At 37.4% G+C, this 12,005-nt stretch overlaps 1 protein-coding gene across 1 annotated transcript in view; it reads right to left on the bottom strand.

The window, feature by feature from the left end:
• The window catches only part of TRIP12 (thyroid hormone receptor interactor 12), a 93,660-nt gene that overhangs the window by 29,648 nt on the left and 52,007 nt on the right, over positions 1-12,005 (bottom strand). Inside the window, 5 exon segments of the mRNA XM_081328906.1 lie at positions 4,827-4,945; positions 7,373-7,601; positions 9,843-9,996; positions 10,566-10,722; positions 10,848-10,965. Coding sequence (XP_081185032.1) covers positions 4,827-4,945; positions 7,373-7,601; positions 9,843-9,996; positions 10,566-10,722; positions 10,848-10,965 — 777 coding nt within the window.

Here is a 12,005-nt window from a genome sequence, read left to right as displayed (position 1 = left end):
GGTCTCTAAAAGATTTGCCATCACTGTCCTAACTATTTTCTGTACCTGTATAAGCTGCTAAAGTATGTTTCCCCCTTTGGAGAGGGAAGGGAGATCTTAGCCCTCCCTCTAGAAACAGCAGCAACCGACTACCCACGGGAGTTTAAAACAATGAAAAAATAACTGGATCCTAATCAGAATTCTATTTCCTAATATTGGTGGACTAAAAGACTTTCTATTCTTTATCTTTTACTTTCTATTTTTACTGAAGATCTGGGTTTACCCTTTTGAAATTGAAGTAAAACTGAAAAGATCAAAATAACTTTGGGGTGACATCTTGTGGCTAAACTTAATACTTCAACCTAGTATTGTCTAAAAGAGACTTGGCTGACAGCCCAGAAAATAGATAAGATACATGCAACCTTGAAACTTCTGCTGTGTAAAGCTCAGCTGTGCTTTTTATCTATTTCCTGACAGTAAAGCTTTTAGTCTAATATACTATCATGGAAGAAAACCAGGAACAGATTTTTCCTATGGAAGAAGGTCAGGAACAATTTTTTGTTATGCTGAAAGCAATTCTTCAAAATCTCCTTACAGCTGGTGAAGAAAAGAAGCTACAGAAAAAAACAAGAAGGTAGCCCGGATATGCAATCTCAAACTATGACTATAACTAAAGAATCATCTATACAAAATACAACAAAGTGGAACAATTAAATACTATAACAGAAAATTTAACTACTCAACAAATAAATAATGGAAAATCCAGAAAAGAAACTGACAATATGGAAAAAGGAAAAGACTTCCTATACAAATCAGAAGGAACCTGAGGATCAAAAAGAAAAACAGACAGAAGAGAAGATAAACAGTTCAGGACAATTACGTCGAGATGGAAAAGTAAAGAGAAGACTTGTTGGACCTGCTAGTCCTCTCAAAAAAATGGCGACTGGATGGTTTTCGCAACGTCAAATAACAGACATAACAAAACAAGGAGATTTGCTTGATGACCCAAAAGCATGGACATGGAGGACGATTTGGCAAAGAAAGCAAGCTAGAATAAGAATGAAGAAGAATGGGGTTTTGATTTACTTATGAGAATTAAAATAGAATATACTTAAATAGATAAAATGTGTATTTTGAATATAAGATATTGTTATGAATTGAGATAAAAGAAAATTTTGGTCATGTAAAATTTAGAAGTATAATTACTAACAGTTAAATTTGAATATTGATTTATGTGTAAAAGTCATGTAAAGATGATTAAGATATATATGTATATAAGATAAAATCTTATTGAATATAATAAATAGGTCTCTATGTAGCGGTAAGAAAAAAATATTAGTTTAAATATTAGATAATAGGTATAAAGAGGACGAGAGAGGAAGTATTAAACGTTGAAATAAAAGAAATTTTGGTTATTAAATTTAAGATATTTGAAAATTATTAGAAAATAAGAACATTATATTGTATTATTAATTGGTTGATATAGATGGTGAGAACCTATATAGATAAGATGTGTATCCTGAACATTAGACATTATGAGGAATTGTGATAAAGGAATTGGGGTCTTGCAAAATTTGGAAATGATAAATATTAAACATTAAATTTAAATATTAATGAGAAATTAAAATTGGGAAAAATTAGGTCACACTGATTGTCTAAAAGATTGAATGTTAAAACAATTAAGATATATATAAATTAAGAACTAATGATAAATGTCAGAAAGTTATTTTTTACTTGATTGATAGAATAAGAATTGCATTAATCTAAATAGGAGACAGTATATATTAAAGGGAAAAGAGACGGAATACTTACTGTAATAGTTTGAGATTTGTACTAATGATATTGTATGTAATTGAATTATTGTAACTCAGCCACCACGTTGCTTTTCAAATATTTATTTAATTTAATTTGTATACCGCCCTTCTCCCAAAGGACTCAGGGCGGTGAACAGGGCCATAAATACCAAAATAACCAAAATACAAAATTAAAAACAAATTAAACCCTAGTGCCCAAATGTAAAAATAAATTATATTAAAACAATAATTAAAACCCAAACCCATCAGACCAGGCCGGATTGTTCAAACAAAAAGGTTTTTAGATCACGTTGGAAGGAGCGAAGGTCGGGAGCCATCCGGAGCTCAACCGGTAAACAGTTCCAAAGGTCAGGCGCACCAACAGAGAACGCCCTCCCCCTGGGAGCCACCAGATGGCATTCTCCGACCGGTGGCACCCTAAGGAGGCCCTCTCTGTGGGAGCGCACTGGGCGGAGGGAAGTTGATGCCAGCCACAGGTGCTCCCTAAGGTATTCCGGACCCATGCCATGTAGGGCTTTGTAGGTCATTACCAGTAAGGGCGGTATATAAATCTAAATAAATAAATAAGTAAATAAATAAATAAATAAAATCTTGAATCTCACCCGGAAGGTAACTGGAAGCCAATGCAGTTCACGGAGCAGAGGTGTAATATGGGAGTATCGGGAGACCCCCAACACAACTCGCGCGGCTGCATTCTGCACCAGTTGGAGCCTCCGAGTGGTCCTCAAGGGCAGCCCCATGTAGAGAGCGTTGCAGTAGTCTAACCGAGAGGTCACAAGCGCATGAGTGACTGTACACAAGGCATCCCGGTCTAGGTAGGGCCGCAACTGGCGCACCAGGCGAACCTAGGCGAAGGCCCCCCTAGTCACAGTTACTATATGATTTTCTAAAGAAAGCTGTGAATCTAGGAGAACTCCCAAGTTGCGAGCCTTATCTACGGGAGGTAATAACTCACCACCCATAGTGAGAGATGGAATGATCTGAATTTCCTGAGATGCTGGCACGTACAGCCACTCAGTCTTGTCAGGGTTGAGCTGAAGCCTGTTCCTCCCCATCCATTTCATTTCATTGAAATGAAAAGCTGATGATACCCAACTCCAAAGCCATGAATGATCTCACCCAGAGGCTTCATATAGATGTTGAACAGGAGAGGCGAGAGGACCGACCCCTGAGGAACTCCACAAACGAGAGGCCTCGAGGTTGATCTCTGTCCCCCTGCCAACACCGACTGCGAACGTCTCAGGAGGTAGGAGGAGAACCACTGAAGAACCGTGCCTCCCACTCCCAATCCCCTGAGACGCTGCAGCAGGATACCATGGTCGATGGTATCAAAAGCCGCTGAGAGGTCTAATAGGACTAGGACAGAGGAATAACCCCTGTCCCGAGCCCTCCAGAGATCATTCACCAGAGTGTCCAATGCCGTCTCCGTGCTGTGCCCGGGCCTGAAACCCGATTGGTACGGGTTCAGATAGTCAGTTTCCTCCAGGACCAAAGGGAGCTGATGCGCCACCACGCTCTCAACAACCTTCGCAAGAAAGCGGAGGTTGGAGACCGGACAAAAGTTGTTTAATACAGCTGGGTCCAAGGTAGGCTTCTTGAGGAGAGGTCTCACCACCGCCTCCTTCAAGACGGAGGGGAAACAACCTTCACTCAAGGAAGCAGATATCACCGCCTGGAGCCAGCCTCGTGTTCCCTCCCGAGCCGCATAAACCAGCCAGGAAGGGCACGGGTCCAATAAACAAGTGGTGGAGCTCAGCTCCCTCATAATCCTGTCCACTTCCTTTGGAGTCACAGGATCAAACTCCTCCCAGATAACATCTACAAGACCACCCATGTCCTGATCGTCAGACTCTGCCCAGTCGGAGTCCAAATATGTAGACATAATATTAGAAAATCAATTAAAATTTATAAAAAAGAAGAAGAGAAAGTATAGTACAGGAGTGCAGAGTAAAGACATGTCAATTAGTGGAGACAAAAATATCCAAAATGGTTAGAATTCAAACCCTTTCAAATTTAAAATATCCTGTTTGGACCAATAGCTGATTTGAGTGTAAGTACAGAATGTCTTGTTCCTTTTGGTTCAAACTCCAAGCACATTCAAGATGACTGAAACATTATTTTACATTCAAAATAAATAATTATGGATTCAAAAGAGGAAAATTCATTTTTTAAATTAATTTTAAAACATTTTTCACAATTTTGAATATATGATGAGAGGCAGAATGGTATCATAATTAATGTGCCAGACTGAAACTGAAGAAACCCAGGTTCTAGTCCTCATTTAGGCATGGAAGGCAACTGGGTGACTTTGGACCATTCTTTGTCAGTCCTAGACAAAAATTATCCCCAAAGAAGTAATGGCAAACCACCTAAGAAAACTGCACAGATCTATCCAAGTAGTCATCAGAATCAGAAGTGATTCAAGAACCCTCAAGAGAAAATGATAGCAACTTTTCTTCAGATTGCCCCTGTTGTACGCAACAGCTCCCTCTTGAAACTGCTCCTGCAGCTAATATGAGATATGCACTCAGAAGAATGAGCAGCTCGCTCAGCCCCTTTGTGTGGCCAGAAGAGTTGCACTAAATGTTAGTGATAGAAATGGTGTACAACTAAAGTTCATTAGAAGGATTGAGGGGGCATTAATTTTGTAAAGTAGTTCAGACAAGAACCACACCTCACCTGGTTGAACTAATCCCATTTTATTGTAAGGTTACATTAACAGAATCTTGTTAGAATGGAAGTATTTCTCCCTTCCTCTCTTTTTAGTCCCTGGGAAACTAGGGAGAGTGTGGACTGAATTGCCTTTTATCAGACCATTGTCTATGATGTGGGTTTTCTTCCGGTCTCCACAGGTCATTCCCACATATCATTATAGGTAGCTCCATCAGGTCCTTATAGCCTAAGAATCACAGAGCATCAAGTTTAATTTTCATAGTTCTACAAATACTGAATGTTTAACTACTTGATTACATATATAATCAAAACTGTATGTAGGATACCAAACACCAGAATCCAGTCAAAAGTTAGCATTACCTTCTCTCCTGAAGTAAACACTGAAAATGTCAGGTAATTTTTGCATTAAGATTTCTGCCATCTGAAGGGCTCCAACAACTATCTTAAGATCTTGACTTGACAGCATAGAGGCAATATGACTGTAACAATCAAACAACAAAAAAGTATTATGGAAAATGCAATTTAACCTGATAAATTATTATATTTTCACTACTGAACATGATGCAGAAGATGGAGAGGAAAGGAATTAAAATAAAATCAGCAATACACTTTACATTTCTATTGCATACCCAATATGCTAATATGCAAGCAACAATAGAACATGGGTTTGTTTATTTGCCAGACTATATTTTTCCAAATTGAAAATAACTATACATTACTAAATATTTTGTTTTTATTTCTGTTATCTTTATTGCTGAATATTTGAGTCAGTTCTCATTGAGAAATAATATGAATGTGAGAAAGGAAATTTACTATACTTTACTTAGGGAAAACATAAGATATAAAATTGGGTTATGTTTTGCACAAATATGTAGTTGAGCGTTAGTGGATGGATGCAGCAGGTGGAGTGGTACATGATGGAATGTTATAAAAGTAAATGGAAAGTATAGGGCACATATACACACATGCACACACATACACTATACACATATAATATTGTAGAGATCTCCTAGATACATTATGTAGAATTTGGGATGCAACAAGGTGGACAGATATGAAAATTAGCATATCCAAAACTAGTCTAATTATTGTGACAGAAAAATGGAAGTAAGTAGATGAGATTTGGCAGAATGTTTTGAACAGAAGGGAAAATTAAGAAATTTTAAGAAATGCAAATGCTGGTAGAAAGCTGGTAAGTAGTATGTGGTCTATTAAAGGAATGAATATTTATCAAAATAAGATGAATTGGGTATGAAGGAGATCCCGTTTTTGCCTGCTTGGGTATGTAGAAGTGAGAGCTGGGAATGTCAGGAAACATAAAAGTTATATTGAATGCAATGAAATAAGGAAGAAGTGTAGACACTATATCATGAAGGAATGGGGCAAAAACGAATGAATGCTAAATGAGAATGGGAACTGAATGCAAAAAAACTAGCCAATAAAAAACAAGTACTGTGAAGTGGTTTGGTGATTCACAGGGACTAAGTGAAAAATTTGTAATCAACAAATAGAGAAAGGAAAAATGAATGGGTCAAGGAGGAAGAGACAACTGAGTAGTGGTTGGATGGATACGAACTTCAAGAAGAACTTATAAGAAGTTAAAGAATAAAGGCAATAAAAAAGAACCATATAAATATGGTAAGAGAAGCAAAGGCGGTTAGCAAGGACAGATAATATTGATGTGAACTATTCTTACCTACATTTCTTTTTCCTGTCTGACACTTTGAATTTCTTTATCTTATTATTTCCTACTCTTTTTGCATATTTTGCATAATGTTTCTAACTATCTCTTTATTTCCTTTGTATCATAGGTCACACTAACATTTTCCTCAAGGCAATGTGTCAGCAATAACATAGGAAAAAGATATTCCTTAATATCCCCATTGGTGAAATAAGACTAATTTTGGGACTGGCATTTTTCTGGTATATTAACCTTCGTTAAAGTACACATCTGAACTCCATAAACAATAATCTTAGCAAGACCTGCAGTAATAAAATTTTGATGGGAAATTCAAATAAGACCCAATAAAAGAAATAAGTGCTCTAAGATAAAGAGAGATCCAGCTGCATCTCAAGATATTTATACTTACTATTTATGCATCTTACAATATATAATGCAAAAGCCAATACTAGGTTTTTGATAATTTATTCCAAGTAATATTTAGGCAAAAAGAAGCCAATGCCCTCAATGCCTTTCTCATTCCCACTTGGGAGAAAGACAAAATTACGTCAACTACAAAGTTGAAAGTGCAATTTTGTAACACTATAGGATAATGAACAGAAAATGTAACAGCCTCAATTATTAATAAATAAATTAAAGGGGAAAAAAGGCTAAAATGCACCCTTGCCTTACTTATATCTTATATTCCATCATTAACATCTGTCTCTCAACATGGGGTTAAAATAAAGAGTCTGAATAAGAAAAAACAATGTTTTATCCACTGTTTTCTCTCATAGCCTTTCAAATCAAAATGAAGGTAACCTTTTGGCAGTGAAATATAATTTTTGGCTAAATGGACAGTCCAAGGTTGAACTGTCCACTCTGAATCCTGCCTAGTCCTCAGCAAAAATATTTTCACATGGTCTCAATCCAATAATTTTAAATAAATGTTTGCATATAGCTTTCTTTCTTCATAATGGCCTGATTCTACTCAGATAGGAAACATGCTGTATTAATATCAGTAAATGATATCAGCTGGCACTTAATATTAAATAATAAACATTTAATGTTGATTAATTAACATTTTCAACAGTTCTCATTGTAGCTATAATTGCCAAACACAGAAACCTCAAACAATTAAATATCTTAATTAAATTAAATTATTAAAATTTCAGGATACTGGTTTCAGCAAAAATCAAGTATTTTTATAGTATCATTCACAACAACGATATGAATTAGTAAGTACCTTGACACAGCATGATTTTTCAGTACATCTTTCAGGAGTTCAGCATCAGCAAAATAAATTATTCTAAGAATTGCTCTAAGGCACTTGTGTCTAACAGCAGGTCCGGCTGAAGAACTATACACTTCATAGAGAACACCAAATAAGGTTTTAATAAAAGATTTAGCCAGTTCTGGGTCTTCTTTCATTAGCTGTGCTCGAGCATCATCCTTCTTTGATTCTGGATGTCCGCCTATAAAAGGATAAATAGATGGTTAATTATTTGTATTGAACTAAATGTACACATAGCATTCAATTTGATTTGATTTGATTCGATTCCATTTATATATTATAGCATTTTTAGAAAAAGTTTCACACTTCTACATTTACAAAAAATATCATAAATTTTCCAGTACCTAACTAAATTTCAAACTAAGCACTCAGAAATAATCTTCCTTAAAGTTTTGTTGAATATTTATTCATTTTTATTTTGTCTTTTATTACTTTATAACTCAAGGCAGTGAACATACATAATATTTCTTCCTCTTCCAATTTTCCCCACAGTAATTATCCTGTGGGATGGATTGGCTGAACAAGAGTGAGTGACCTGAAGTTACTCAGCCGGCTGTCAATGCTCCAACTCATAGTCTCCTGGTTTCTAGACCAGCATCTTAACTATTATACCAAGCTAACTCTCAATGTTTTAGAAAAGAATATGGATCCTGAAAAATGAAGGACATATTAAAAATATAAATAAAACAGTCAAATACAAGTAACATTCAAGTAAGTAAACATGGGATCTAAAACTGCATTGAGCTTTGCAATATATCCTTAATTACTTACAAAGTTTAGACATATATCACTTTGGTAGTCTGTAAGCGAGCACTGGCAACTTCACTTATCTCTCATTCCACACTGAAAGAAATATTTTCCCTTGGGATTTGAAACATAGCACTCTACCACCAGTGAGTGAGATCCAACAGAATAGCATAAATATCACTATAACTTAATATACTACTCTATCAGATCTGCATCATGAAAAAGCTACCCATATAAAGCCATGCTAAGATATGTAGATAATAAACCCAGAAAATAGGATATAGAGCAGACATGTGAAACACAAGGTTCACGGGCTGAATCTGGCCCCCAATGGGCCCAGATCTGACCCACAGGCCACTCTGGAGATGGCGGGGACAGGCTCCTGCTACCCCAGCCCACCCCAACCCGGCCGGGCACCTCCCCAGCACACACAGAGGACGCAGCAAGCATGCAGGGGCTGACAGTGTCCAGCAGCAGCCGCAGCCCACTGGCCCCTTGGCCAGTGCACTCTGGGGTTCTGCAGCCTGTGCAGCATAGGCGGGTACAGGACAGCCCTCCAAGCTGCAGGCAGAAGCAGAAGTGTGGGGGAGAGGCCCGTCCGCCTGCTCCATCCCATCTGTCTTTGCTAGCTCACGGCCACCGTGGCTGGAACAGGGCAGGTGGCTGCCCAGCTGCCTGGCATGTTCAGATCACATGACTCCCCCCGCCTCTGCCTCCGCCAGTTACAGCCACTGCAGGGCAAGCAAGGCAAGTCAGGTGGTGAGGCAGAGGTGGTGCTACGCCAAGGCCCTTGTGCGCTGGGGCCCTGCCATCCAACCTCATCCTCCAGTTCCGCCACACAGCAGGACAAGCCTCCCACCCGCTGGCCCATCTGCGATGGCTCTGGTGAATGGGAAGGGCGTGGAACACCTATCACCAAGAGGCATCCAGGCAGCACAGCGCAGGTGGGGCCAAGCACCACGACCGAGCCAGCCCTCCAAGCAGGAAGCGGAGGCAGAGGCAAGGGGGGAGCCACGGCAGCCGCAAGTAAGCAAAGACAGATGGTAGCGCTAACTGTCAGAGCAGTTCAACAGTAGATGCAATCCTTTCTGGGTATACTTTAATTTGGAGTTCTACAGTCAGAAGAAGTAGATTTAATAACTTAAGAAGACACCTAAATCACTATGATTCTAGAAGAAGCAGACTATGTCACCAATTCTGCTCATTGAAACCACTGGAATATATGCAGTTCCAATAATTTATTAGTATGATTTCTACAAGACATTTGTAACCCAAAGTGGGATCTGCTTTTTGGATTAGGAATATATAAAATTGGTGGATTTACTCAAGGTAGATTAACAGCCTAGGCCACCAACAGGGATACCACTGCCTAATTATATCTCCTCTGGATCAAGAGACTCTGGTAATTTCATTGTGATCCTCTACAGCAGACATGTCAAACCTGCGACATCACGTGACGTCACGCAACATACTGGAGCTTTTTCTCCATTGCCGGCAATGGGATGGGCATGGTTTTGGAATAACGCGCCCGGCCCGCGGGCCAGCAGTTTGACACCCCTGATCTACAGGTATGAAATTGTGCATAGAAAACTAGCAATAAATAAATATATGAAAAAATAAATTGTAAGAATATACAGGAAGCACTCTTCAGTGACAAAAGTAAAATAGTGCTTACTAGTACTGGTATTGGCTAGAGGATTAGGTTTTCTCTGAATGGCCCGTGCTGTTCCAGTATCCTCATTGATCTGCTGCATAGAATTAAAGTCAATTGTATAAACACGTCCCAATGTAGATAGACTTATTTCATCTTCACCAACCTGATGAGCTGCCTGAGAACAAATAAATAAGTTTAAATACAAGTACAAACAACTTCCTCTTCTTCCTATTCAGCAACACATTTCTGAGTAATCACAGAATGCTTTAAATGGCTTAATTCACACACAATACTAAACCATAGTGGGTGGGTTACTTGCTTCTACATGATTTTTTTACCCATCATTTTGGCTTAATGTTATATAGAAATCAGGTCTATGAGTTCATCTAATTATATATGTAACTAATTTTAAAGTTTATTGGCTTTTTTCTGTTTAACTATCTTGATTTTATTTAATCTACCCTGTGATCCTGAATGACAGTAGAGACATTTTTCAATAGCAATATATGCAATATTAGGAAGAAATACATTTTAATCATTCAGATAAAAAAGACAAATGATTCAGCAATTTATGAAAATTGAATTTATAAGTATCACATCTTCCCTACTAGTGCTAATTCCAAAGATCTACCTGAAATTCGTAGTTGAAATTTGATTAGAAGTTGTTACATTTATGACAGTGGCTGATAAGTGATGTCCAACCCCCTATATAAAATGCAGATGTTTATATGCTGATATTACTACCTCAATTATCCGGCTATCAATTCTGTTATAGGGATGCCAGAGACCCCTGTCATCTCGCCACTGCCATATTGCACCATCTGTGTTTTGCGCATTTCCTTTCTTTAGCATAGTGTCAACAGCAAAAATTCCTTCTTTAGGTAAGCATGGCATCAATTCACTAAAAAGAACAAGTCAACATTTTAACAGTAAATGTGTGTTTTAGTAACAATATTCATCTCATTTTAGGTATTAGGAAATATGATCCTGGACAAAAACTGAATAATAATTTCAGAGAAAACCTACCAGATAAGTGAAGTAAGTTCATACAGTTCTTGAGGGCTTCTTGGAACAAGATCAATTTGTTCCTGACAACTCCCATTTGAGGCTCCACAAAGAAGAAAGTGAAGAGTTTCTGCAATATCTTTAATAAAAAACACACAATTAGAATATTAGTTTCTGCTTTAATGTATAATCAACATGTTTAATGTATAATCAACATCAACACAGCGCCAGCCCTGTGGAACCAGCTCCCCCATGAGCTTCGGATGGCCCAAGATCTCCGGTCCTTTCGCCACGGCCTCAAAACACTCCTTTTCCACCTGGCTGACCTGGACTGACAGGGATTTTAATTATGTTTTTAATTTTTAACTCTAACTTTTAATTTATTTTAATTTTAATTTTAATTTATTGTACAGAGGCTTTTAATTTTAATTTTTATCTTAACTTCTGTATTTATTATATGTTACTGTTGTTAGCCGCCCTGAGTCCTTCGGGAGATAGGGCGGCATATAAGTCCCAAAAATAAATAAATAAATAAATAAATAAATAAATAAATAAATAAATAAATAAATAAATAAATAAATAAATAAATAAAAATGTTGCTTTGAAAACATACTATGCAGATTTACATGATGTAACTTAATCAGATCTGTGAAAAAATGGTTATATATGCTAGTTTTACATCTAGAGTAGGGTTTTTTGATGGCTTATACAAATCAGATTATTTGATGATGATTCCAGAAATTCACTTGTAAACTGCCAGGAATCTGTTGGAATCAATAGCTGTGTTTGATAAAATAAACAAATGCAATCAGAACATCCAAAAAATGAAATAAATTGAATATGCTATGCAAATCCAATTTTCAGCTACATGAATTAAGTACCCAGACACAACAATTGAAAAAAAGCCAAACCACAACTTCACATGCCCTTGAAGGCAGAAAGATATGACACACTGCAAGATAGACATTATTTTCTTTCAGTACAAGTCTGTTTGGGCAAGTGTCATGACATACAACAACTGAAAGATATACTGTGGCCTTCTCAAGATGTTTGCAATGATCACTTATTTTTAGAGTGAGGCTTTTCTGTATAAATATGTGTGTGTTTTTCTCAGGAATGTCAACATTTACAGAATGGAAGAAAAAAGGAAGAAAGGAAGGAGGCAGTTTTATAAAAGCA

This window comes from Vipera berus, assembly GCF_964194415.1.
Source record: "Vipera berus genome assembly, chromosome: 5".
Taxonomy (NCBI): Eukaryota; Metazoa; Chordata; class Lepidosauria; order Squamata; family Viperidae; genus Vipera; species Vipera berus.
The sequence above is the reverse complement of the archived record's forward strand: the minus strand, read 5'-3'. Positions and strand labels throughout refer to the sequence as shown.